Source organism: Condylura cristata, unplaced genomic scaffold (genome assembly GCF_000260355.1).
Source record: "Condylura cristata isolate star-nosed mole 26May11 unplaced genomic scaffold, ConCri1.0 scaffold00020, whole genome shotgun sequence".
In the NCBI taxonomy this organism is placed as follows: Eukaryota; Metazoa; Chordata; class Mammalia; order Eulipotyphla; family Talpidae; genus Condylura; species Condylura cristata.
In genome coordinates this window covers 3,018,928-3,043,885 of record NW_004567121.1, presented here as the reverse complement: position 1 = coordinate 3,043,885, position 24,958 = coordinate 3,018,928, and the positions used below count along the sequence as shown (strand labels likewise).

Below are 24,958 nucleotides of genomic sequence, written 5' to 3'. Positions count from 1 at the left end.
ACCATCCTTGGTTCTAACCACCATGTTTTTCAGCTGTGGCTAAGTTTTAAAAAACACTGAGACTCGGTCCCGCCCTCTGAGGTTGGTCTGGGTGCAGCCTGGGTGTGGGCATTTTAAAACCTCCCAGATGGTTCCAGTAAGCAGCTGGGACTGAGAACCCTGGGCCAGGGGCATTTGGCCTTGGTGCAAGGCCGAGAGTGCGAGCCCACGGGTCTGTGACTACTCGCCATTGATGGCGTCCCCAGGCCGCCTCCAGAGCAGGCGAGGACGGGCCCTCTGCTGTTCTGGAGCGAGGACCACAGCTTCGTTAGCTCTGAGGCTCCTGATCTTTGCTGCATATTAGAATCACTTGGGGATTTTTTTTAAATTCCAAAGCCCAAGCCACACCCCAAGTCTAATTAAACCACAGTCACTGGGGGTGGGACACAGGTGGCAGTAATTTTTTAAGCTGCTCCCTAAGTGACTCCAAGCCAAGCTGCCCAGTCTGAGAGCCACCGCATTCGGTGCTTAGCTGGGTCCTTGCTTCTGGCCCAAAACTGGGTGCCTGTGCTGAGACCTTGCCTTCTGTTCTAGTGTTTTTGTTTTTGTTTTTTTTAAGTGTTCTTTTTTTGTTGTTGTTGTTTTAGAACAGTTGGAGGCTTAATAGAAAAATTGATGCAATAGTAGAGACTTCCCTGTATCAGCCCACCCACACACTGTTTCCCCTTTTAGTAATATCTTACACTCAGTGGTCCATTTGTTAGGCTTGCTAAGCTGTTATGATACATTATTAACTCAAGTTTATTTTTTTTAAGATTTTATTTATGTATGCATACAAGAACTGGGGTACAGAGCAGAGGTTTGGGGGGTGAGAAGATTCACCAGAGACAGAGTGGGGAGCAGAACAGGCAGACTGACAAAATACATTGCTGAGGGGAGCAGCAGGCGAGACAGGAGCAGTTTGCCATGCCATGTGGGTCACCTCCCTGGCCAGGCATAGAACTCATACTGCAGTGGCTTCCAACAGCCTCACAGTGCTGAGCTTTAACCCGTTGCACCTCCAGGGAGGGCCCTGAAGTTCATTGTTTAAAGTAGGGCCCATTCATTGTGTTGTACAGTTCTTTGGGGTGTGCTAAATGTAATGACATATGCCCATCATTATTATATCATACAGAACAGTTTCTCTGCTCCAAAAAATCATCTGTTCATTTCTCCCTCCCTCCAAACCTCTGATCTCTTTACTGGTTCTCTAGTTCATCTTTCAGACTGTCATGTGGTGGGGCCATGGAGTACAGAGCTTCTCCAGACTGGCTTCCTCCGCTCAGTAGTATGCACTGAAAGTTTCTCCTGTCTTTTTGTGGGTTGTAGCTTATTTCTTTTTGCCATCCAGTAGTATTCCACTGTCTGGATCTACCACACTTGTTTTTCTCCATTACCTGTTGAAGGATATCTTGGTTGCTTCCGACTTTTGAAAAGTATGAATAAAGCCACTATAAACATTCTTGTGCAGGTTTTTGTGTGGGCATGCATTTTAAACTCATCTGGGTAAATACCAAGGAGCACAATGGCTAAATGGTATGATAAGCATATATTTAGTTTTGTAAGACATTGTCAGTTTGTCTGCCAGAGTGATGCCAACATTTTGCGTTCCCATCTGTAATGAATGAGAGTCCCTGTTGCCCTGTGTCCTCACCAACATTTGATGTCTGTTTCCTTTTATTCCGAAGTCAGGTCTATCCCAAAGATCTTAGGTTCTGAAACATAAACGGAGAGAGAATCTGGTGGACCACGCATTGAGGGACATTACTAGGAAGGTCTTGCATCCAAACCAACCTCAAATTCTTGTTCTTTATTTGGGTGTGTTTTGCTCCTACCTTCTTCAGTCTCGTTGAGGGTGGGGTGGAGTAGGGGGCCAAATCCTTCAAACAATGTAATAATTCTTTTTTTTTTTTAAGATTTATTTACTTACTTACCTATGCATACAGAACTGGGTACAGGCCAGAGGTCCAGGGACAATTAGAGGATTCACAGAGATAGAGTGGGAGCAGATCGACAAAGTACACTGCTAAGGGGAGCAACAGGTGGGTCAGGAGAGGTCTGCTGCACCCTGTGGGTCACCTCCCGGGTGGGGATTGAACTCGCACTGAGTGGCTTCGGCTTGCTTGCAGTGCTGCGCCTTAACCCGATGCACCACCAGGGAGGGCCCAACAGTGTAAAATTCTTACTGAGGTGGCAGGGGGATGAAGTGCTTGCCCCGAGCTGAGATGAACTAGCTAGGCCTCTAGGAGCTGTCCTGGACTGTGACATGACCTTGAGAAGGCGGGGCACATGCCATGAAGGTCAGAGCAGAGGAGGGAAACCCAGGAGCCTACAGAGCAGTCAGCCTCCTGCACCATCAAGGCCCATCTACCTTCCAACTCTTTAATCACAGAGAAATAAAATTTTAGCTTATTGAAGCCCAGGTGAGTTTTTCATTTTGTTATTGGTCTTTCTGTAATTTGCTGCTGAACCTAATTCCAGCAGGCACGTGAGGCTCAGTGGTTTGGCACAATGCTAGTTTGTCCCGCACACCTGGGCCTGAAATGCTCGCAGTGTTAGGTGACAGCAGGTAGCCGTATGAGTTACAGAGGTAGCCTGGGGACGGGCTCACTTCCCCTCACTCCCTTAAGTAAGTGGACCAGAGGCTGACTTCTTGCCATGGGACTGATGGGGGAGAAGATTGCCATGTGTATGTAGTATGTGGGGAGGGAGCGGGGGGGTTGCTGTGTGAGGTGTGGTGTGTGTGGAGGGAGCACTCAAAGTTTTTTCCATAGAAATTAATGATAATAACGTTCCCAGGTCCCAAAAATAACCTTACCAAGTAGGAACATTCTACCTTCAGATAGTTGGGGAAGCTTATAAAATTTTAAATGACTGGAGCTGAAGCTGATTGACTAGAGCCAGTGATACTGAAACAAGTTTAAATTTAAATACAAAGTGCTGAGGGAGGTAAAGTATTTAGATTTGGCAGGCTAGCAAGCAGTAAGATTTTAAACCTCTCTTAAAAGTCCATTCAGAACCCTATGCCGGGTTGGGATAGGGTTTCAGTCACTGGGTCAGTAGCTTGCTTTCCCTTAACCCGCTCCTTCTCCCCTCCCCCTCCTCCCCCCATTAAGGCTTTTGTGCACTCCCCCTTGGGTGGCACTGTGGGGTCCCTGAAACACATCAGAGAATCAAGCCCCAAGCAGATGGGTTAGCTTGGCCCTCCCAAAGCAGCCAGCCTGGAAAACTCTAGCAGCTTGTTTTGGGAATTTGGTGGGGGCTGCCCCTGCCATTTCACCCCTGAGGCCCAGGATGGGACCTGGGAGGTGAGAAAGGGGTTGGGGCAGCTAGAGTTGGAGCTGCGGGGGCTGGCACTCGGAGTGGCATAGATGGGTTCTCAGGGCGCGTGTGGTTTTCTCATTCTAGGCAGTAGTGCCAGGGGAACAGTGGTGTTTTGTGAAGTAACAGCTTCTTCTGAGGCACAGATGGAAAAGTCACTTTTATTTCAGGCCTGCTGCTTTTCTTCCCCTGCCTTCCCTGAAGCATCAGCCCCATCCTGGGAGAGCAACCCAAAAACGAGGCTTCCAGACTCACAGCCTCTCCACAGAGCCCAGCTGCTAGGCACTATTAAAATGAGCGTTGAAAAAGGCCCAGGGCCCGGTGCTCCCCTGGGGAATCACCTCAGATGACTGAGGTGGGCGGGTGTGGAGAGACTGAGTTAGTGAGATGAAGCTGGCAGCTTCATGTCTGGGTTGTCTTCTGTGTCAGCTCTCCAGAAAACCCCATTCGGGACAAAATAGCGCTCAGGAAAAGCTGAGCGTATGACCTACTTATAGGCAGCGTTAATTATGGGCTCTCGGGTGCCTGTCGTCACTTAGCCAACTTCCAGGGCTGTTGATGGAGACTGATTTATCCAAAGCAGCCCAGGCCCAGCTCTGAAACAGCACCCCACACATCCGCATGGATCCTAGTGGGAGTGACCACTAGGTGGGAGCCAGGGCAGGGACCAGGGTGGGCTGGGGGCGTGAAGCTCCAGGTCACCAGTGCTGCCAGAGGAGCCTCTTTGTGGGCTGAGGTGCAGAGTGCCAGAGGGGGCCACACGCAGCACCCCCGGGGGCCTGAGGCAGCTGGCAGGATGATCCAGCCCATCTGGGGCTCCCAGAACCTCACCCTCGGTTGATTCTCTTTCCACACGCGTCTTCCCCTCCCTGGAAAGTTCATCGGCTGCCCACACATGCATGCACGTATGTGCTCTGTCCCCCAAGGACTCTGGTAAACAGTTTTCTCTCTCTAGTAGAATCTCATTGTCTTTTGTAGGCTTCATTCTTCCCAGCTCATTTGTGAAGCAGGCAAGGGGTATCATTACCACTCTCTTTCTTGTTAAGCTGCCTGAAAGGAAAAAAAAACAAACAAGAAAGTTTTTCCTTTTCCAAGAGTCTAATTACTTGTTGGGTGAGCCCTGGCCCATATACATTTCCAAAGAGAGAGACACTTGATGCTGCAGAAATGATCTTGGGCCGGATTCAGAGACCCTCTCTCTGCCCACCGTTCCACCATGCTGGCTCAGCAACCAGGCCAGTTTGTTTCTAGAACTCCTCTGTGAAGTTAGGGCTCTCTCTGCCTTGCCTTGGGCACCTAGATTTGCCATGCTCTGTCATGCCTTTTTGCCAAAGCCATATTTGTCTCTTCGCCAGACCTGTGTCTCCTGCCCCGAACTAACTCTCCCTCCCCTGAGCAGACTGTGTACTTTTTTACCTGCTTTGGGTTTTGCATGAACAAACTGTTCTGTGTTTATTTACCTGCCTGGACTTCCCTCCCCCACAGGCAGGGAGCCCCTGGGGTGAGGTCTCCACTGGGCCATCTTTTTATTTTTGACACTTGGCATGCTTCCTTAACACGATGGGGTGCAGAAAGGTAGGCCCTTCGGGAACACTCACCTGCCAAAATGACAGAGATGCCAACATGCACTACCAGTGCCTCTGAGCCCAGCTTCCAAGTTCTTGATGTCAGTGCCTCACACATTTTCAGGGTCTCCCTTGTGGTGCAGAGGGTTAAACTGCAGCACCAGCACTATGAAGCTGTACAATTTTAACTTCCAGGCCAGGGAGTTGACCAACATGGTGCAGCAGACCTCTCCTGTCTCACCTGCTGCTCCCCTCAGCAGTGTGGTTCAGTCAGTCCACCTGTTCTGCTCCCCACTCTGTCTCTGTTGGATCCTCTCCACCAATCTGCATCTCTGTGCCTATACCCCAGCTCTTACGTGCATAAATAAATCATTTTAAAAATTCAGCATTTTCCGTCTTGACACTGCCAACTCATCTTGTGATTTGCATTGAGGTTTCCTCTCTCCATTCATTCATTCATTCCTTCGCCCTCCTCCATGTCAGCTACTTCTCCGGGCAATGGGTGTGCAGAGATGAACAACACAGATTAGTCACGACCCTCATGGAGTTCCCATTCTAATGGGCAGAGAAGCAGCAGGTAAATCGATAAATAAGAGGGTTTGTGTGGAGGGTCACGGCAGGTGGAGACGTGGACTCCACCTCTTGCTGGAGGGAAAGGGGCTTGGTGCCAGTGCTGACAAGTTTGTGGGGTAAGAGGAATTGTTGGGGCCACCTTGGGGAAATATACCAGCCACATTGCTTTTTCTTTTCCTATTCTCCTGCTTCAAAAAAATGACCTTAAGTAGTTTGACAGAAGAAAAGGCCCTCTGCACAAAAGGTTTTCCCTCTTTGTGGATGTGGTCAGATTATCATTCATGTTTTGTTAAACCCGTCACCAGAAAGTGATCCTCGTAGCCCAGGCTTGCTGAGCGGGCGCCACCCAGGCTGCAGGGCATCCTCTGGCAGGGATGGCAGACACACGTGCACACTCACATGGCAGTCAGTGGCGGGTTCAGAGCTGGCCTCAGCGCTTTTTGGCAGGGCGCCTGGGGGTGCTGATGGGTGTCCTCTGAGTGACAGTTTTGAGGCATCTGTTTTGGGACTTGCATCTGGCTCAGCTCTGGATGGCTCAGCTTCATGATGAACAATCAGGGCCCCCATCACCCTGGGCCCCAGCACTCCAAGATGGTTCGACTTTGAAGAGAATAAAGGTACAGTGCTGAGTTCTAGTATCCGCAAACCACGGATGACTTCCTTTCTCCAGAATATGCCTGTGGTGCAGAGAAGGCAGAAACTGGTCTCCTTGGGCCAGGCATTGTCACACCCAGCCCTCCCCAGGGGAGTAACGCATGCACCCTGCTCTACTCGCTCTAACCGCTGCCCTCCTTTGGCCCAACAGACGGTGACGTGCACTTGTGGTGCCCATCGCTGCAAGACATCAATGATACATTTCACAGACTGGGAGCCCACAACCCTGCTGTCTACCCTCTGGGGCCCATCCAGCAGGAGTGGAGGTGAGCACGTCTCTGTCCTCGCCGCCCTTTTTCATGTGTTCAACCGTTACGGAACTCGTGTCAGACCCACCAATTCACAGACATTAAATACATGCAGGTTCTTGCATGTCAGTCACGCCTCCATATTTTCTGTGAACATACTAGTATTTTATAAATGTCAGAATGAACTGTTACCAAGAAAGAGAAAGAACCCTCTACACAGATAGGCATGCTGTGAAGCATCAAAATACTCTTTAGCCTGTAAACATCCTACATACAACTGGCCCTTCCCTGAAAAAGGCTGTCAGTTGCAGTCCTGTGCTTGGTGTGCATCCTCACTTAGCTTTTTCAAGTCAGAGAAAGGAAAGAATTCCTCTGATTATTACGTAAAATTAAGTGCTTTTTTTTTTTTTTTTTTGAGGTGAAAACACAAAGTCAGTAAGCACAGGCTCCAGCCCACACGGTGAAGCATTCTGAGGAATTGCAGAACCGCCCACAGTACCTGTGAATATGAGTGTCACACCACAGACTGAGCTGCTATACTCCTGACCCCAGGGGACAGGAAGCGCCGCGCAGAGGCGGCTGGCTGCAGTGGCTGCCATCTGCTCCTGCCCCTTCCTGACTCAGGCCTCGCTGCCCCCCTTGTCCAAGACACATCCCCATCTCTTGTCCCCTCCAAGGCTTTCGTTTGACCTATTACCTCACAGCCAGCAAGTAATTTCCACAAAGCCCAGTTTTGTTTTGTGGGTGCCCCCTTGTGTGCCCACTCTAAACACTGGCGCTTTGGGAGGGCAGTGATGTTCAGCCTGCCCTCGAGGAACAGAACCTTTTGCACATAAATGGCCGTTGGTGAGGGTGGGTCGTAAAATTTTTTCATAGTGTAAGTTTGTGTATTAATGATAACACAGCCAAAGCTTGCTCGGGAATCCTTTGAGGCATCGGTTGGAGGGGTGACAGTGTTCCGGGCTGTGACATGGGAAACCCCCTCCCCCACCTGATAATCCCTCTGCCCCAGGAGGGACCCTTTCCTTTGCTGTGGGGCTGATGTTCCTCTTCTGGGAAGGATGAAGCTTTCTTAAGAACCTGTTCCACGACCATGTTTAGTAACTGTCTGCCAAACCAAACCAGACCAAACCACACTCAAGTTCTGCTATAAATACCCCACGCATGTGCCAGCCTGTGCCTCCTGCGCCCTTCCTCCCCTTGGAGTCCCTATCTGGTGTAATAAGCCACTCTGAGATGAGTCGGGGAAGAATAGACTCAAGAAAGCAAATGCGCAGGGGAGGGGCTCAGAAGGGCCCCTTCTGACTGGTCCTAGTGTCCACTTAGGAAGTGAGAAGTCCCGGAAGCTTATGGGCACTTACTTACTCTGCAATCTGCAAAGAGCCTATCCCCTACCTTCCCCCTCCCCCCAGAAGGTGTGGTTTCCAGCACCCCTTATGCTTTAGGACAAATCCACTGTATCTCCAGGGGGCAGGTGGGCATTAGAAGTGTGGCCCTTTAAACATAGCATCTCAAATACTTGGGAACACGGGCCACGGCACACGGACTTCCAGTTCTGGCAATGCTCTGTGTAGGAGGAAGCGATCGGTCAGGACAGAGCCCAGAGCTCCTCGGAGCTTTATGGTTGCATTCCCAGGCTGCTGTTTTAACACTCCTGTCCCCCTTCCTCGGGCCCCACACCTTGGGCTGACTGTTAGCACTATTTCTGGAGGATTCAGAATGGACCCAGTGGGTGTAGCCAGTGACTGCTGGGGTGAGTTCCTGTGCAGTTCTAAGAACGGGAGGGGGGGTGGGGGGGGGCACCTGGCACAGTCCAGAGCTTCAGGAGGTTTTCCCCTCTGAACTAAGCCTTCTTTTGGGAAGAGAACAGGTCTCGGAGACCTTCCAGAACCTCCCTTGACCCAGGTGGCAAAGAAACTTCTGCGGGTTTCCTGGGTTGTGACTTGGCTGCTGTGCGTGGGGAAACCCTGGGTGTCAGGGACTTGAAAGCCAGCGCCTTTAAAGTATTCAGGAAGAACCACAGAGGTGCCAGCATCTCATTCATTGAGGGTGTGGCCCCGTGGCTACGTGGACTGAAAGAAACTTCAGGACTGTGCCATCTCCCACTGTCCTCGTCCTGTTCCTGACCAAGCTTAGTGACTTAGTGACCAAGTTCCATTGACTTCCAGGGAAGTCCTCACCCAGGGCTCCCCTGGGGCAGATCTCTGCCCACCACAGAGCTCATAATGGTCAGGAGTGAGTGGGCTCTACATGTGGCCCCGAGACTTGGTTGTCTTTCTAGCTGCTCCGACAAATACACCTTTCATCGTTTGTTCTTAATCTCAGATTTCTTTAAAACTCATGACCATCTTATCCAACACTTCAGAATTTCCTTTCAGAAAGATACAGCCCTTCTGCAGCCAGACAGGTGGATGATCTGACGTCTGCCTGTGGCAAACACTGGACATCTGCCCAGTGTTGAGGCCTGGCAGGCACAAATTGGGGGGATGTTTAGGGTGATGGGACAGAAGAGGAGGCACCAGCACGTGAGCACTGAATGGGAAACAGAAGAGTGAGAGTTTCTGCAACCTCACTGGGGGGCTTGTGCCCCCACACAACCACACATAACACCCAGTCTCACCCAGAAAGAGAGGGAAGGGAATCCTGGCTGGCCCTCCCAAGGCCGCCCCTGTTGACCAAGGCTGGCTGACGTGCCCTGGTCAGGTACGCACGACTGGCCACTGAAGACCGGCAGCCGGCTGCTGTTGCCAAGAGTGGGAAGCCCTCTTTCACTTGTTCCTCTGACAGGGTCACCTGGTGCAGAGGCCAAGCAGGTAAATAAATGACAATTAATACATTGAGAGGGCATGCTGTCAAGTGAGGGGCGGTTGGTAACTGACTGTCTTGGGACTGTGTAATTGGATCCAGGTGAGATTTGCTTCTCTCCCCCTTTCCATTAGCTCAGCATCGATTCCTCTTCATCGCATTGACCTCAGCCATTGACCTCAGCTGCATAGGCCAGGTCTCCCCCCCTCCCGGGGGGCTCTCATAGTGTCTCATAGTGGTAGGAGTGGTACTCAGGGGCTCCCCTCCCCCACCTCCCCATCAAGAATTTCCATGCACTTTGCCCATAGTAACAATTTTTTTTTTCAACTTTGGGGAGGGAAACAAATATAGAAGCCGCGGTAGAGCTGAGTGATATGCTGCAGGACAGCGTCATCGTGACCCAGACACCAGCTCCTGGGTGCTGCCACTGGCGGAGCCCCGCAGGCACAAACAGGGTGCGGGAGGAGGCCCCAAAGGCAGAGGCTAGAGGGTGAGGCTGCTTCGTTCAGGGCATCCACTGATGGAACCGTCTGTGCCCCGAGCCTGCCGAGTCCCGGCAGGGCCCGTGTGGGGCTTTAGGGCTGTGCATGCCTGTGCTCCACGGTCTCCAGTGCTCCACGGTGGAAGCCACTGGTGTGCACCCGGAGACAGTAGTCACAGGCGCCAACACGGCAGCCAAGTGGTCCTGAGGAAGGCTGGAGTCGAGGGCCCCCTACATGCCTGCTTCGGCAAGGGGAGGTGGCCCACGGAAGAGCTAGAGCGCTGTCTGCTCTCCGCTTGGGAAGGTTGGCATTCCCTCTGAGGAGGAGAGGGCCCTCGTCCCAGCCACACCTCCCTCCCCAGTTCAGAGAAGATGCCTCACCAGCCACACTCCTCCTCCCTCTGGCAGCACAGACTGTCTGAGAGCCCGTTCCTCTTCCGCAGAGTCACGAAGCTGAGCCGTGGCTGCCCCCGCCCTTCGGGAAATCTGAAGGCATCCCACGCACATGCCTTCCTGCCCCGCGCATACCCACAGGCTGGTACCAGCTACAAGCCCCCTCCCTCGCTGGCACAGCACAGCATGCGCCCAGATGTGCAAACACCATCCTCACCCATTCTCTGGCTGGAACAAACTCTAAAATCTGCAAGAGTGGTTGAGCCCAGCCCTAACCCCCACTCCTCCACTCCCCACTCCCTAACACCCACTTCCTGGGTGTCTAGAAACAGCTCTCCCACGTCTCTCTGAGAAGCAGCACTGTGCCAGGGAGATCAGAGGCTTTGCACTGGAGCAGCCAGAACCACTCTGTCCCCTAGTCTGTGGCCCTTCTCATCAACAGTGTTGTCATTGGCAATATTTTCATTACTGAGAGCCCCCAGTCGGAACTGCCACTTCACTAATTTGCAACCAGTAATGGTCGTTTAGCGAAGGACCATTGTTACAGAGGTCAGTTCTGCTCCGTCTCACCCAGCGAGCCGGTGCCCAGGAAGCGTGGGCAGAGCGTGGTGTGACGCATCTTGTCTCCCACCTGAGTGTAACTGGTCTTTATACAGCCCTGGCCTCTGGCTTCCTTTGTGCGAGCAGATCTGACGCCCCGTGAGGGAAAGCCGGCCGTGCCAGCCTTGCAGGGACACGGCCCGTTAGCTCCGGCGACACACCTGCAGAGGGGCTTTCTGGGGCCAGTTTTACTGGATTTCCACCTCCCTTGCAAACCTTGGAAACTAGTCCCAGTGTAAGTACGATGAGCTGAACTTTTCAGGGACAAAGAGGACAAAGAAGGCACTTGTTAAGGATAATGTTTATTATTATTAAACATTTTTTTGTTTATGCATACGGAACTGGGGTACAGTCCAGAGATGCAAGGGCTTCACCAGAGACAGAGTGGGGAGCAGAACAGGCAGACTGATGAAATACACTGCTGAGGGGAGCAGCAGGCGGGTCAGGAGAGGTCTGCTGCACCATGTGGGTCACCTGGTGGGGGGGATCGAACTCGCACTGAAGCGGCTGTGGCCAGCTTGCAGTGCTGCACCCTAACCCTTTGCGCCCCCAGGGTGGGCCCCAAGGAAGGCTCTTTGGGGGCAATGGAGTATGGTTTTCTGGTTTCCAAGTGCCAGAAAACTAAAACTAAAGCTGGAAACTGCATTCAGCCCGCAGGAGGCCCCCAATGATCTTCTGTCTTCACTTCTCTGGGTCAGTCCTACATGGCCCATAGAAATCAGCAGAAGTAATGGATTGTCGCCCCCCAAGGCTGTAAAAAAATGGAACCTTTGTCTTGGGTGTTTTCCTCCCTGGGGTCACTGGCTCCCGGGGAAGTCAGTTGCCAGGTGGAAGAGCCCTGTGGACTCCCTAGAGAACTAGAGACCTACCCACGGCTGCCTGCAGCCCCTCCCCAACATCCTGGGGGTAGTTTCCTAAGAGACCCTGAGCTAGATCCTGGATTCTCAACCCTCAGGTGATGTGTGAGATAACAAATGTTTGTTGCTTCAAGGATGCTGTGTTTGGGAGGAATTCACACAGCAGTGGACGGTCACACAGCAGAGCAGTGGCCCAGCCGGATGGGTCATTGGGCCCACTCGCCCTCTGTCTCCTCTTACTTCCCTTTCTTTATTTTCCTCCCACCTTAGCGTGCTTCAGAGTGAGGCTGGCCTGAGGCAGGGCGAGCAGAACTCCCCGCAGGAGACCGCCTTGGACACCAGCCTGACTTACATCTATAAGGTAAGTCAGGGCCCTCTCAGCTCAGGTGCAGAAACAGCAGTATAACTCCGTGAGAACCACCCAGCACCTGCCAGGCACTCAGCACCAGCACAGGTACTGAGCTACAGAGAGCTCATGTTGCACAGTCCCCAAGCTGCCACGCAGGATTATGGGATACCGGGTGGAGGGATTATAGAGGGGGGTGTTGCCTCTGATCGCTCTCTGTTTTTCTCTTTTCATTCAGCAAGGCCCAGGGGACACCACCCCTCAACCCCCTCCTGCCAGACCCCATCTCCTAGGGAGGCCAGCCTGCCTGAGCACTCTCTCTTTTCCCCAGTTCCTGACACTGTGCGTCCTAGCCCAGCCTGGGGCCTACACCGACAGCAACCTCCTGGGCCTGATTGAGCTGCTGTGCCGAGCAGGCCTGGATGTGGGGCTCCGCCTGCTACCCAAAACCGATCTCCAGCAGCTACTGCTCTTGCTCCTGGAGAACATTCAGGAGTGGCCAGAGAAGGTACCTCAGGACCTGAGCCTCACCTGCGAGGTCCCAGGTGCTCCTGCCATAAGGGACTGGAGCAGACCCCAGAGTCCCCAGGATGGGGACCCTCGGCTTGAAGTTCACCTAGTGCCCAGGCTCTGTCCCTGCGGTCCTGGGCCTCCATGACCCAGCCTCCTACGCGGCAGGCTTCCCTTCAGGCGGGCTGGTGGAGGGGTCAGGGTGGAAGGGGCCCTGCCCACGGTCACCTGGAAGCTCGTTGTGCCCGCAGCTGCAGCAGCTCTGCAATGCCCTGAGCTGGGTGTCCGATCATCACCACAACCTGCTGGCCCTCGTGCAGTTCTTCCTGGATGTCACCTCCCGGAGCAGGTAGGCACCTCCCGGAGCAGGTAGGTGCTCCCCGCCTGCCTCGGCCTCTCCCCTCTGACACTCATGCGCTCCGCCTCCCTCTGCTATGGGGTAGGCTGTGGGCATCCAGAATCCTGGCAGGCAGTCCCTGCAAACCTCCCTCTCCACCCAGTCTCCAAGACCCAGGAGAAAGAACTAAAAATACAGCTCACTAATGAGTTCATTACAAACTGAAAAAAGCCTAATTTTCTTAACATGGTCTTATTAGCAAAACAATTGCCTTATACAATTAGCTTCAGACTGAAGAGTCCCACCCTCCTTTTTTGTGACTCCCTCCCTAGGCCTTGGTGGGGGGGCGGAGGACTTCCTTCTTGCCATTCAGACCTGAGCTCAATTCAGTTCCCAGATCTCTCCCCATCCCCTCCCGAACTCACAGCTCCTCATTCTGTTTTAGTCTCCCCACAGCACCCACCTCCTCCAGACTTGATCTCATTCTTGGTTTCCCCCATGGAAGCCAGCCTCTCCGCCCTGTTATGTCCAGGGCAGCGGTCTCATGGGGATCCCTGCCACATCTATAGGGGTGCCACTCTACAGGGCTGCCACCTAGACCTGTGCCCAGCATGCTATGGGTGCTTTGGAGATTCTTTCGGAATGATTAAATGAGGGGAACAATAAGCTCAGCTAACAGGGATCCTCTTTCTGTGGACCTGACCCTGTCTCTCCTCTCTGCCGACTCCAGTTTAGGCCTCACTGCTGGAATTCTCTGCCCAGGGCTGGACAGACTGTTCCCGTCTCATCTCTGCTCCAGGCCCATTGCACCTCCTCTACCTATTACAGTGCCTTTTCCCACCTTCTAATCAAGCCTGCCCTGACCCCATCCAAGAAAACCCTGAGCCTTCACAGACATCCCTGCAGCTGGGATTCCCACACACACGCTTGGGGCATCCGCTGCAACTCCCATCTCAGGGTTCTTCTGGAAGCAAACTTGGGGTTTGATCCACATTCCAGGGCCCAACAGGTACACTCACCCTTCCAGCATGTCTGGCCTGTGCCCTCTCCCGTGACTGTTGCAAAAGAGGAGGGCTCCCTGCAGTCCCCAGAGGGAAGCTTTTGCTCTCTCTTTCTGCCTAAGGCCTTAAGGTGTGGGCACCAGTGCTGTGCATCTGTGGGTACCATCTCCATTAAGCCTAGACTCCTGGGGCTCCTTTTCATCTGACAAGGCTGACCTTCACTTCAGGTTTCCTGCTCAGCCCCAGTGAATCCACTTCTCTGCAAGCCAGAGATTGCAGCCCTAGAGTTTTCTCGCATTCCCCACCTCATTACCCCCCTGTACCCCCAAGTCCTATCCATCCTGCCTTCTAAGTCCTCAGTCTTTACTTACTCTTGCTTACCCCTCATGTCAGTGCTGTGAAAGCAGGGACCTCACCTGGGTCACTCAACGCAGCGGCCTCCCCTCCTGCCCTGACCCCCTGACCCCTGGCTGGTGGCTGTGGCTTTCTCTCTCTTCCTCCCTCTCAGAGCCCATCTGCTCCGTGGCTGCCTGTGATCTCAGGTCTCTGGCCCGCCCTTGTCCCCATTGCCTGTGTGCTCAACTGTGTCTCTCCACTCTTACTCCATCTTGTAGGTATTAGATGAGAATCTGACTTGATTCTTTCACCTTCAAAGAACCAGGGGACCCAACACCATTTTTTTTTTGGTCTGAATAATCCATCCTTTCACAACCCGTTTGAACTACTTCCTCCAATCCTAAATTTATAACATCATTCATCTGTTAGCCATGTCAAACTTGATTTCAGGAGTCAGCGGTGCCTTTTACAGGATCTCTTTGTAGCTTGGGGCCCCATGATGAGTGCCCTGAAATGCCAGGCGTGAATAAAATGCAGCAGCTTTCTCCTGGCTTTCAGATCAACCCAACAGCTAGGGTAATACCTCCCGCCGAGAGCTTCTCTCGCCAGGGAAGAAGGTTCATTGTCAGCGTGGATATTTATTCATGTATTTGGCGATTTTATTTCTTCTCCTAAGTAGATAAAGTACTGAACTATAACAAAATGCAAACAGCACCAAGGGGGAAAAGCCCCCCCCCGACCCCCCCAATCCCCCAGCTTGTCACCACTGCTTATGCCAGTCCCCCTGCCCTGGCTTTCACCTCAAGGTATGTTTTGGCAGTCTTTCCAAATTGGATCTGAAAGAGTTTCTAATTCTCTTTTATCGCCGCCTGTACTCACTGTGGTCTTTAATTCGCCTGCCCACCGGGCTCCCGTGGTGCAGATGTTGGAGGAGCCTGCTGGCTGCCTCATTCTGCCCTCACTGGTGGCTGCCCCGCTGGGCTTGGTGCCCAGGCTCACCCCAGGCAGGAGGGTGGACGCTGTAAGATGGGCTGTCACATTCTTAGCAGACTGACCGGAGCTCCAAGCGAGAATTCCCACCAGCGTGTGTGCCATCTTGTGCCCCCGCTTTGTTGATCAAGACTTCAAGGGAGGTGCCGCAAATTTAAGGAGAAGTTGAGCATGACCATGAACGGTGATAGTAAATGCAAGCACAAACCACCTGAGAGGGGACTAATGGACCGTTCAGGTTCTTGGAGCAGAGTGAATCCAGGGACCAGGGCTCTACTGGGGTGGCTCCGGGAACCCGGGAGCTCCTGGAAAAGGCCCCCTCTGCCCAGGGATCCAGCGTGTGTTGGCAGCAGGCCTGGCGGCCACTCAAAAAGCTCCATAAAGAGGAAGAAGGAGTCCGAGGGCTGCCTTCACGCCGCAGAAGCTGATGTCCCCAAGCTCTGGGGACCCGCCTCACTCACCAGCCTCGGAGTTTATTGAATACCCCGTGCGTGCAGGTCCAGCATGAACGGGAAGATGAAGCCCACTTACACAGACTGCCCGGGGGCGGAGGACGGACCACGGCCTCCTGAAACGGGCCACAGGCCGCCCCCAGCAGTGTCACTGAGTTCTTCACCGGAGGTGGCAGAGACAAGGATGGCACCAAGGCTGGAGAGTGTTCGCAGGGCGTCCACACAGCCCATCTGGAAGGCACTTTGGCGAGATCACGCTTCTTTTTGTTTTCTCTTCACTGGATCAAACAGCCAGTGTTCCTGACGCTTATTTCGTGTTATCGTCCCCTTCCCCATTCGAATGCAAGCTCCCTGCAGGTGTATCCCAAGGCCTAGAACAGACTAGAATATCATGGGTGCTTATAAAATATTCAGTGAAAAAGTGAACGCCAAGTTCTGGCCCTCTTATCTCTGCTTCTGTGATGGAGATACATCACAGAAGAAAGAGAAGAGAGTTGTTCCTAGAATTTGGACATCTTGTGTGGGGAAAATGCCTTGAGGTGCCACTCCCTCTCCTCGGAAGCCAAGGACCAGAGATTTCTTTGTTCCACCTTCTGGGAGTTAGCCCCAGCTTCACCAGTCAGAGGCTCCGAAGGACAGGACCCCACAGCCATCACCAGGTCCTTCTGGGCTCTTTCCTGGATCCCTGGCCCTGGCTCCTGACTCTTCCGAGCCCAGCTCTCCATTCATCCCTGAATTCTGGAGCTCCCCAGTAGCCTCTCAGCTTGGTCTTTTTCTGCCTCAAGCAGCAGGAATCTGACACCAGTGAGGAGCTGAGGATAAAGTGAGGCCCTGCAGGCAGCCCTGGGAGAAAGCAGCCTTTGAAACAGCAGGTCTTTCTGCACTGGGGATGGAGATGGCGTGGGGGCACTGACAGGTGCACAGTAGCTTCCCCCAGAGTGTCCTCTGTGCTCCACATTGCTAGATAGGGGCCACTCCCTGTCCTCAGCGCTGACCCAGGTTTGCACCGTCCTTCCCCTCAGCTCACAGCCACGCCCAGGCCCTGTGCCAGTTCCTTTATTCCTGGCCTCTCATCTCTCCCAGCTTCATTTCCTCACTCCACCTCACACCACTGTCAACTCCCTTCCTGCATGCTTTCTAGAAGCGCCCACCCTGAAAACTGCACAGGATATGATGTGGTGTTGCAACATGTTTCCCTTGTCCTCACGTCAGCCCCAGGGGCCATTCCATGAAGCTTGTCCCTTTAGATTCTCAGAGGACCCCAAACTTCATTACACTTCCTGCTGCTGAAACCTCTGTACTCCCCGCAGAGAGCAGGGACCCTTCTTTCTTGGCCATCTTCCGCCCCCACCAAACAACCTAGTGCACCTGTGATTCCTACCTCCTTTCTTTCCTCCCGACCCTTCCTGTCCATATTTAGGAGAGACTCTGCAGAGAACCAGAAGCTCAAGGTATAGGAAGGAGAAGAGAGAAGGAATGAGAAGGAAGGTCCTAGAAGAGCTGGGACTTTGGGGACCCAGGCTCTTACTATAGCACCCCTGGATTTGTGCAGGGGAACCTGCCCCTCTCCTCATGTTCCCTCCTGTCAGACCCTTCCTCACACTGTCTGGCAGTGCAGCCTTCCTTCAAATGCACACCCATTCCTCTCTTGAAATCCTGTGCTTGAAATCCTTCCACATTTTCCTCAGGATGAAATTCGAACAGCCCAGCCTGGTAGCCTGGTATGCCAGGGCCTTCTTCCTACTTCCCCAGTCCTTTTCCCATCCCCCGTCTCCACCCCAACCCCCACAGGCACCCGCTCTGGTCACATCCTAAAACTTAGCAGCCTCCTCCCCCAACTCACAATGATCACTTGCCTCTGAGCTTTTTGACATCTGCTCCCTCTTCCTAGAGAGGCCTTTTCCAGGCCTTCTCTTTGCCTGGTTCGCATTCATCATCCTCAAGGCCAGGGTCGTGTCTCAGCCTCTGCTCTGGTGAGAAGCCTCCCGACAGACGCTGGGCCCTGGTTACTGGCGCCTTTGCTGATCCCAGGGGCTGTGCGATGGTGACACAGAGGCCGAGGCTTTGTTCTCCGGGCCCTGGAGCCTGGTCCAGAAGCAGAACTCGTCGAGTATGCTTGGGAAATGGTTGCTTCTGGAAGGCAGGTTTCAAGACGCAGAGAGAGAAAATTTTTCAGTAAGTGGCAGATTCCAAAAAGAAAGATGACTCAGGTGGGCTGGGAAAACCTGTAATGAAAGTGAATATGAGCTGACAGTGCGGTGTTAACACTGATGAAGGGGAAGGCTATGTGCTCCCTGTTCTGCACTGTCTTCTCTGGAAGAGCAGAATTTTTCATCTGGACTCAGATGTTGATCAAAAGGCGATGAAACCCAAGATCGTGCAGGGGATTGTGTGTCAGCAGCTGCACAGAATGACTTTCAGTCCCCCCAGTACTGAGAGACATGTGGAGGGGATAGCAGGCTCCGGGGAGGAGGGGGGGTTGGAAGTGGGAGGGTGGGTGCCTGCTCTCAGCACTGCAGTCTAGTTGTGTCCCTAGTGTGATCCCCAGAGGATGGTTATTGAGCACAGACATAGAAAAGGAAGCACCACTTTATTTTTTTAAGATTTACTTATTTATGCATACAGAACTGGGGTATAGGCCAGAAGTACAGGGGTGGCGAGAGACTTCACCAGAGACAGAGTGGGGAGCAGAACAGGCAGACCCATGAATTACACTGCTGAGGGGAGCAGAAGGCGAGACAGGAGATGTCTGCTGCACCATGTGGATCAGCTCCCAGGCTGGGACTGAACTGGTGCTGAGGCTGTCACGATTAGATTAGATTCGTAGTGCTGCACTTTAACCCATTGTGCCACCAGGGAGGGCCCAGAAGCACCGCTTTCTAGGGTTTCTAAGAATCAGTCATAGGGGTTTTCTAAGTAGGCTTCACTTACTCTTTGACAGGCTAACTAGGCTAGTACTCTGGAGAGTAACTTCTAGGTTTTCTGTAAAGCATTCAACGGAGACTGTCATCCTATCTCAGGGACAGTATGAAGAAATGCGGCTGAAAGATGAAGAATGAGCTGGACTTATCTTCAAAAGGTGCTTCAGGATATGAGGATGATCTGACTGAGACATCTGTCACCCCATTGATCGCCAGGGTTGAGTCAGGTGACCTGGCTGGCTAGGCAGGTGTCCCTTCCTCCCTCTCAGCCCCATGGGCAACCCCCGCCCCCTGCCACCGAGGCTGCAGGCTGAGTTGAAGAGGATGGGCTTCCTCGAAAAGACACAGACCGTTCTTCCGTCAGGGGTGCACGTTTAGTTCCTCTGCTAGTGCCTCCAGACACGCCTCAAGGTGCTTCAGCAGGTATCCACCTGGAGGGCGGGCCCTTGGGCTGCCCGGGCTGGTTGGCAGGGCAGTGCTAGTGTCTTCGAGCGGCCATTGATGGCACAGAGGCTCCCACATGTCGTGAAGATGCCCAACCACAAAATAATGATTGCAACAGGCTGTGATTCTGGCTCGAGAGGAAAAGAGAGACCCAGCTGCACAATTAGGCACGGGCTCTGGGAAATGAGCTTTGACAGCAAGATGTGTGAAAAAAGACTTTGTGCTCAGTCTGCTGTGCAGTGTCATGGGATTGCCAGGGAATGAGCTTCTGCCTAGTTCTGAGTGCCTCCCTGCAGTGGGACCATTGACAGCCCCCAGGGCCTCCGAGGGCCCAGCCCAGAATGGCCGAAAGAACCCAAAGGACAGAAGTGTGGCTGTTGTGCCCAGAGAAGGGGTCACCGTGGGAAACACAGCAACTTCTTTCAAGTGTGTGGAGGTCCTGGTTAAGAGGGTGAATACCCAGGCATTGTGTGACTTTTAGGGGTCTTCTAAGCCTAAGGGCCAGTGGATTTCATCCTAAAACCAAAAAGGAAAACGAAGAAAGCAAGGCACAGAGAGATAAGGAAGATAAAGTTGGGTTGTAATTGTGCATACGAACTTTACTTACTAACTCAAAGTAGCCTTTTTACTCATAATTTACACGCAGGGAAGGATACGCCATAGGTGGACGCTCAGTGTGACCACCTAGTGGACAGACCTCACCTGCTTTCCAAGAGCCCCCCAGGGCCCTTCCAGGCATTCCCACTGCCAAGGAAACCCCTTCCCTCGTTTCCATGCCATGGATTCATTTTGCCTGTTTTCGAACGTGGTGTATAAAAGGGACCATGCAGAGCGTTCTTGGGTCTGACCGGCAGCAGCACCCCAGGGACCCCATCCACATTCAAGTCGACAGTGGGAGATGGCTCCCTTGAGTTGCCAAGTCACGGAGCGTTGTAAGGATCTGTGGCTGGCTGTGTCCCTGTCTTCCTGGCCACACTGTGTGTCCGCATGCATGAGTGTGTGAGGATAACCAGGCCCACCACCAAGGAGGTCACCCTAACCTCTGAGCCAGCTCCCTCCACCCCCCACCCCCTGCTTCTTCTGGCCTGGGTAGCACTTGCTCGGGCCAGACAGAAGACCCCACATGGAGGACTCAAGAGCAGGTGATTGAGTGGCCGCCATGATGCCTGAGAGGTGATGTGGACGGCCTCGCAGAGGCCACCAGGCAGACGCCGTGAGGCGGGGTGTTGGGCAGCATTTCCACAGCGGAACAGACCACTGTTGTTGCTTCCTGAGCTGCCCGAGAGACATGGAAAAGGCAGCTCACGCCTTTGGCCAGATGCCTGATGGCCTTTTAGGGTTGTTCAGCCTTGGCAGGGTCTGGTTCCCCTTGGAAGCGATGTAGGCGAGGGGCGCCAGAGGGGCCCCTCTGACCACAGTGATTACTCTGCCTTCCTCACGTCCCACGCTGGCCTTCCTCCTGCGGGGTGCCCGCTGGGACGTCCTTTGCAGAAGCTGGAAGGAGGGCCGGAGGCTGAGGAGCAGAGCACCTGCGTTCCGCTTCCTGAGACTGCTGTGGGTTTGGAAAAGTCATTTCCAAATCTCCCAGCATCTCAGGCTCCTCTGAATCCAGTGTCCTGGTGTTACAGAGGCCCAAGGGGGGCAGGGCCGATGCAGCGGGCTGGCCTGGTAGAGCCTGTTGCCTTATAAGCAGTGTCTGGGATGGCTCCAGAGGCTTCTGCAGCCTTTGCGTGCGGGTCTGCTTTGAGTTCCGGGGAGGCCTCCCTGGATGGACTTGTGCAGTTTCTGGGGGAGAAAGAGCCCATGGCCAACCTCCACTGGGCCCTCGGGCCTCATGCTTGCCCCCACACAGTTTGAGTCGTATTTAAAGTGAGTCTTTGCTTTTTCTACTCTGTAGAATATGTTGTCAGGTCAAAATTTTAAGAGCAGGCCTGCCTTCTCTCCCTGTGTCCCAGTGGGAACTGAGAGTGCAGGGGACTATGTTTAAAAAGCAGGGAAGGACATCAGGATGAAAGGCAGTGGGCAGGCGGGACACGGAGGGGGGACAGCCACTCTCAGATGTGGGTTTCTTTTCATGCATTCACCCCCTCCGTGCTTTCCTGGTGCTTTTCTTCGTTTCTGGACGACAGCCCTGTCCTGACCCACCCAGCCCTCCTCTTCCTTTCTGGAACCACCCCCAACTCTGCTTTGCCGTCCTGCCAACACCCCCACCCTCAGGTCGGCCCCTCCCTGCTCTCTGCGGGTAAAATTGCTCCCGCGCAGGCCTCAAGTTCGGGATTAATGAAGCCCAGATGCCAGACTTCTAACCGACTGCAAGTTCGCTTTGGAATAGCAGCGCTAAGGGGCCATTTACCTCCCACTGTGTTCCCAGCCCAGCTGCTGTCCGGGCTCCCGGGGAACAGCTGGAGAGCAGGTTCTGGCTGACAGTGAGGTAGAGGCCATGTGGGGGGTGTGATGTGGCCCAGGCCCAGCAAGAAACTAGGGGGAGGAGGAGTGAGGGGCTGGGTCTCTGGGTGAGGAGCAGGAGCCTGGCTGCACCCCCCAGGGATCTGGTTGTAGGGATGTGGAGATGAGGGCTCCTGTTTCCTATTTCACAGCAAAGTCCAGGTGGAAGCTGCCTCTCACCAGGAGTCTGGAAGGCTGGGTAGGAACACCAAGATGCTCTGCAGACAGGGGTCAGGGCCAAAGGGAGACTGGGTCAGGGCAGGCCCCTGCTGGTTAATGTCAGAGCTTCCCTGTCATGTGTGGGTAGAGATGCTGGTCTCTCCTGGAGTTGCCAGATAAAATACAAATATTACATGGAATAGGCTTGAACTAAAAAAAAAATAGTAATTCTTTGTTTATAAGAATCATTTTGGGGCTCTCCCTGGTGGTGCAAGGGGCTAGAGCACAGCACTGTGAAGTTATCGCAGCCATGGCAGCACCAGTTCAATCCCTGGTCGGGGAAGTGACCCACATGGCACAGCAGACCTCTCCTGCCTGCCTGCTGCTCCCCTCAGCATTGTATTTCATTCAGCCTGCCTGTTCTATTTGTCACCCTGCCTCCCCTCTGGTGAATCCTTTCACCCCCTCACTGCTGTCCTATACCCCAGTTCTTGTATGCATACAGAAATAAATTAAAAAAAAAAAGATTATAGGCCTCCCTGGTGGTGCAGCAGGCTAAAGCTCAACACTGCAAGCAAGCCACAGTGACTTCAGTACAAGTTCGATCCCCGCCCTGGAGGTGACCCACAGGGCGCCGCAGACCTCTCCTGACCCGCCCGCTGCTCCCCTCAGCAGTGCACTTGTCAGTCAGCCTGTTCTGCTCCCTGCTCTGTCTCTGGTGAATCCTCTCACAACCCCTGCTCCTCTGGCCTGTACCCTAGCTCTTTATGCATAAACACATGAATGTTTAAAAAATAAGATTACTAAAAAAATATATTAGTGCCACCCAAGTGAATTAGTTAGAGCTACCAGGAGACAGACTCAGAAGCCTCCCTCAAGCTGACAAAAACACAAAGGTCTTTGTGGGCCCTCAGGTCCTGCTACCTAGTGCAGAGTCTGCCATGTTTCGTCCATGCCCAGTCTGATTATCACTGAGGCTCTGTCTCCTGCCTCTCTCTGCTGACCTCACTCTTCAGGCTCTCCCACAGAGACAGGTTGACCAGCAGCTGCAGCTCATTGACCCTGCTGGAAAGGCGCACTTGCTATTCATAGTTCCAGCCACGGCCCTGAGGGCTCCTCTAAGTGGTTTGGTAACTGGGACTTCAGTGGCTCAGGCATGGCTCGCATGCCGGGGAGCCCAGGTTAGGGCTGGTGACAGAGGGGATCCCCCTAAGGAGTGTCACTGGATGCTGAGTAGAAAAAGCAACAAAGATGGTCTCACCAGTCTGGGTTACCCACCTGCCATCACCCTCCATGGACGGAAAGATTCTAATGCTGCGAAGGAAAGAATGGGCAATGGCCTAGCCAGGACTAGAGCTTTCCCCGTCTCTGTGGCCCATGGGTAAGTATAGAAAGAACAAACCAGAGAGAAAAGCACTATCACCTTAGCCAATGGCTTTCCTTTTTTTCTTTTTAACTTTCCTGTCATGCATGTTTGGTTACTTCTAAAAGAAATCATAAATGCTATCGCCCAAAGAGGAACCCTAGAGCGTGGCAGCCCCATGTTCACTGTGCCCTGCCCCACGTGGGGGCTCCTGACTTCAAACTCGCCTTCCTCTGAGGATGTCACAGCCCTCAGTCTCTCTCATGCCTTGTCTCTCAGGCAGCTTCGAGGCCAGTTGAGCCTGGTGATCATTGCCCGGATGCTGAACCAGCAAGAGATACTTTCTCTCTGGGAAGACAAGACCCACGTGAGTCTTTGCCTCAGCAGCGTCTGTTGTTCGGCCGGGGAGGCCTCCTGCTAGAGGATCTTCCCGCCACCTGTTCACCCCAGTACTTTTCCCAAAGATTAGGGTCCCTGGGCCTGGAGAGCTGAGTTTTAATTTCTTGCTCATACTCTTTCAGTGGAAAGTTACTTCTTGTGTGCCTGGTAAGTGCTCAGCGCTAAGGGTAGAACAGTGAGCTGGAGTTTGTACTAATTCTTTATTTTTAAGATTTATTTATTTATGCAGACAAGAACAGGGGTAAGGATCAGGGAGTGAGAGGATTCACCAGTGGGACTGGGGTGCAGAACAGGCAGATCCATTGAAATGCACTGCTGGGGGAGCAGCGGGCGGGTCAGGAGAGGTCTGCCGTGCCATGTGGGTCACCTCCCTAGTGGGGGGTAAAACCCATGCTGCAGCGGGCTGCAGCTGGCTTCACAGTGCTGCGCTTAACCCGTTGGCCACCAGGAAGACCCCGTATTATTCTTTTTAATTATGGTAAAACCTACATAAGAGATAATTTGCTATTTTAATTTTTGAGGGGACTCAACCACTTAAAGAGTAGCATTCTAGCCATCTTTTTAAGGGTTCATTTCATCAGCTCTTTTCTCCCCAATGGAAAAGGGTTGTAGGGTTCAACTGAACCCTCTGGCTCAGCAACGTGAGAGGCAAGCAAAAGGCGATGCTTCTCTAGCCACTGGCAGGGTACAAGACCAACCTGCATGGCTCTTGCCCAGGCTGCTGGGAGGATGTCCTGGGGCAGGTGGACAACATGACCAAGTAGAGGGGGATGGAGAGAAGAGGCAGAGGTGCTGTGATGATGGCCAGGCGGCTCCGGAGCCCACCAACTGGATGGGCTGGTCAGGTAGGCTCAGCTTGGCCTTTGCCCGTTCTGCTCCCTTTGCCTTAAATGCCTTCCCTCAGGCTTCAGCAGGAATGGGGTTTCTCGTCACCAGTTGCAACTGAAATGTTACCTCCTCCGGACGGCCTTTCCTGACTACCCAGCCCAAAGTGCCCCCACCCCGCACCGTCACCCTGTTTCCAATTATTGGTGGTATTCACCTCCAATTTGTGTTATTGTTGTCTACTAGATTTTTGTTTATATCTCCTACATCATGGTGTATTCCCCATTCCTCCTGATATTTTCATTTGTTCAGGGTCCTTGTGCATGCAGGCACACAAATGTGCCCCTTAAGCAGCTCCTTGAGGACAAAGGTCAAATGGTTTCTACTCACTGCTGCCCAGTGGCGGCTGCCACACCCAGGAACTCAGCACACACTTGTGAAGCGAAGGGACCTGAGGCTGAATGGCTCAAGTGGCTGGGGGAGTGAGGAGGGTGGGAGGTTCCCCCATGCAGAGACCTTAAGAGGGGCAGGTAAGGGAGTGACCCGCACCCACCTCGGTCTTGTCACAGAGGCAAGACCCTGGTGCAGAGCATCTCCAAGAGGAAAGAAAGTGAAAGCACCAAGACAGTATGTGTGTGGCAGGTGGGGGTGACAGGGCCGGGGTGGAGGGGGGTCTGAGGAGGGTGGGAAGAGGGGAATGGAGAGAAGAGGCGGACCGAGGGCTCCAGAGGTCATTAGCATTGTTCAGAAGGGGGTCACCTAGCCCCTTGGAGAACAGTGCGCAGTCCCCCAACTTATAAATGACCCACTGTGTTCACTTTCCAGTATTTGTTATCAGAGCAGCAAGACCAGAGAAGGCAGGACGCAGCTCCACCTGAGGGTAGTCGGCCAGGAGCAGGACGGTGTTGGGCGGGG

At 53.3% G+C, this 24,958-nt stretch overlaps 1 protein-coding gene across 1 annotated transcript in view; it reads left to right on the top strand.

The window, feature by feature from the left end:
• FAM178B (family with sequence similarity 178, member B) overlaps positions 1-24,958 on the top strand; it is a 79,095-nt gene that overhangs the window by 32,837 nt on the left and 21,300 nt on the right. The window contains exons 8-13 of the mRNA XM_012727404.1: positions 6,283-6,397; positions 11,679-11,687; positions 11,786-11,876; positions 12,193-12,369; positions 12,623-12,720; positions 23,099-23,186. Of these exons, the coding sequence (XP_012582858.1) occupies positions 6,283-6,397; positions 11,679-11,687; positions 11,786-11,876; positions 12,193-12,369; positions 12,623-12,720; positions 23,099-23,186 (578 nt within the window). The remainder of the gene's footprint in view (positions 1-6,282; positions 6,398-11,678; positions 11,688-11,785; positions 11,877-12,192; positions 12,370-12,622; positions 12,721-23,098; positions 23,187-24,958) is intronic.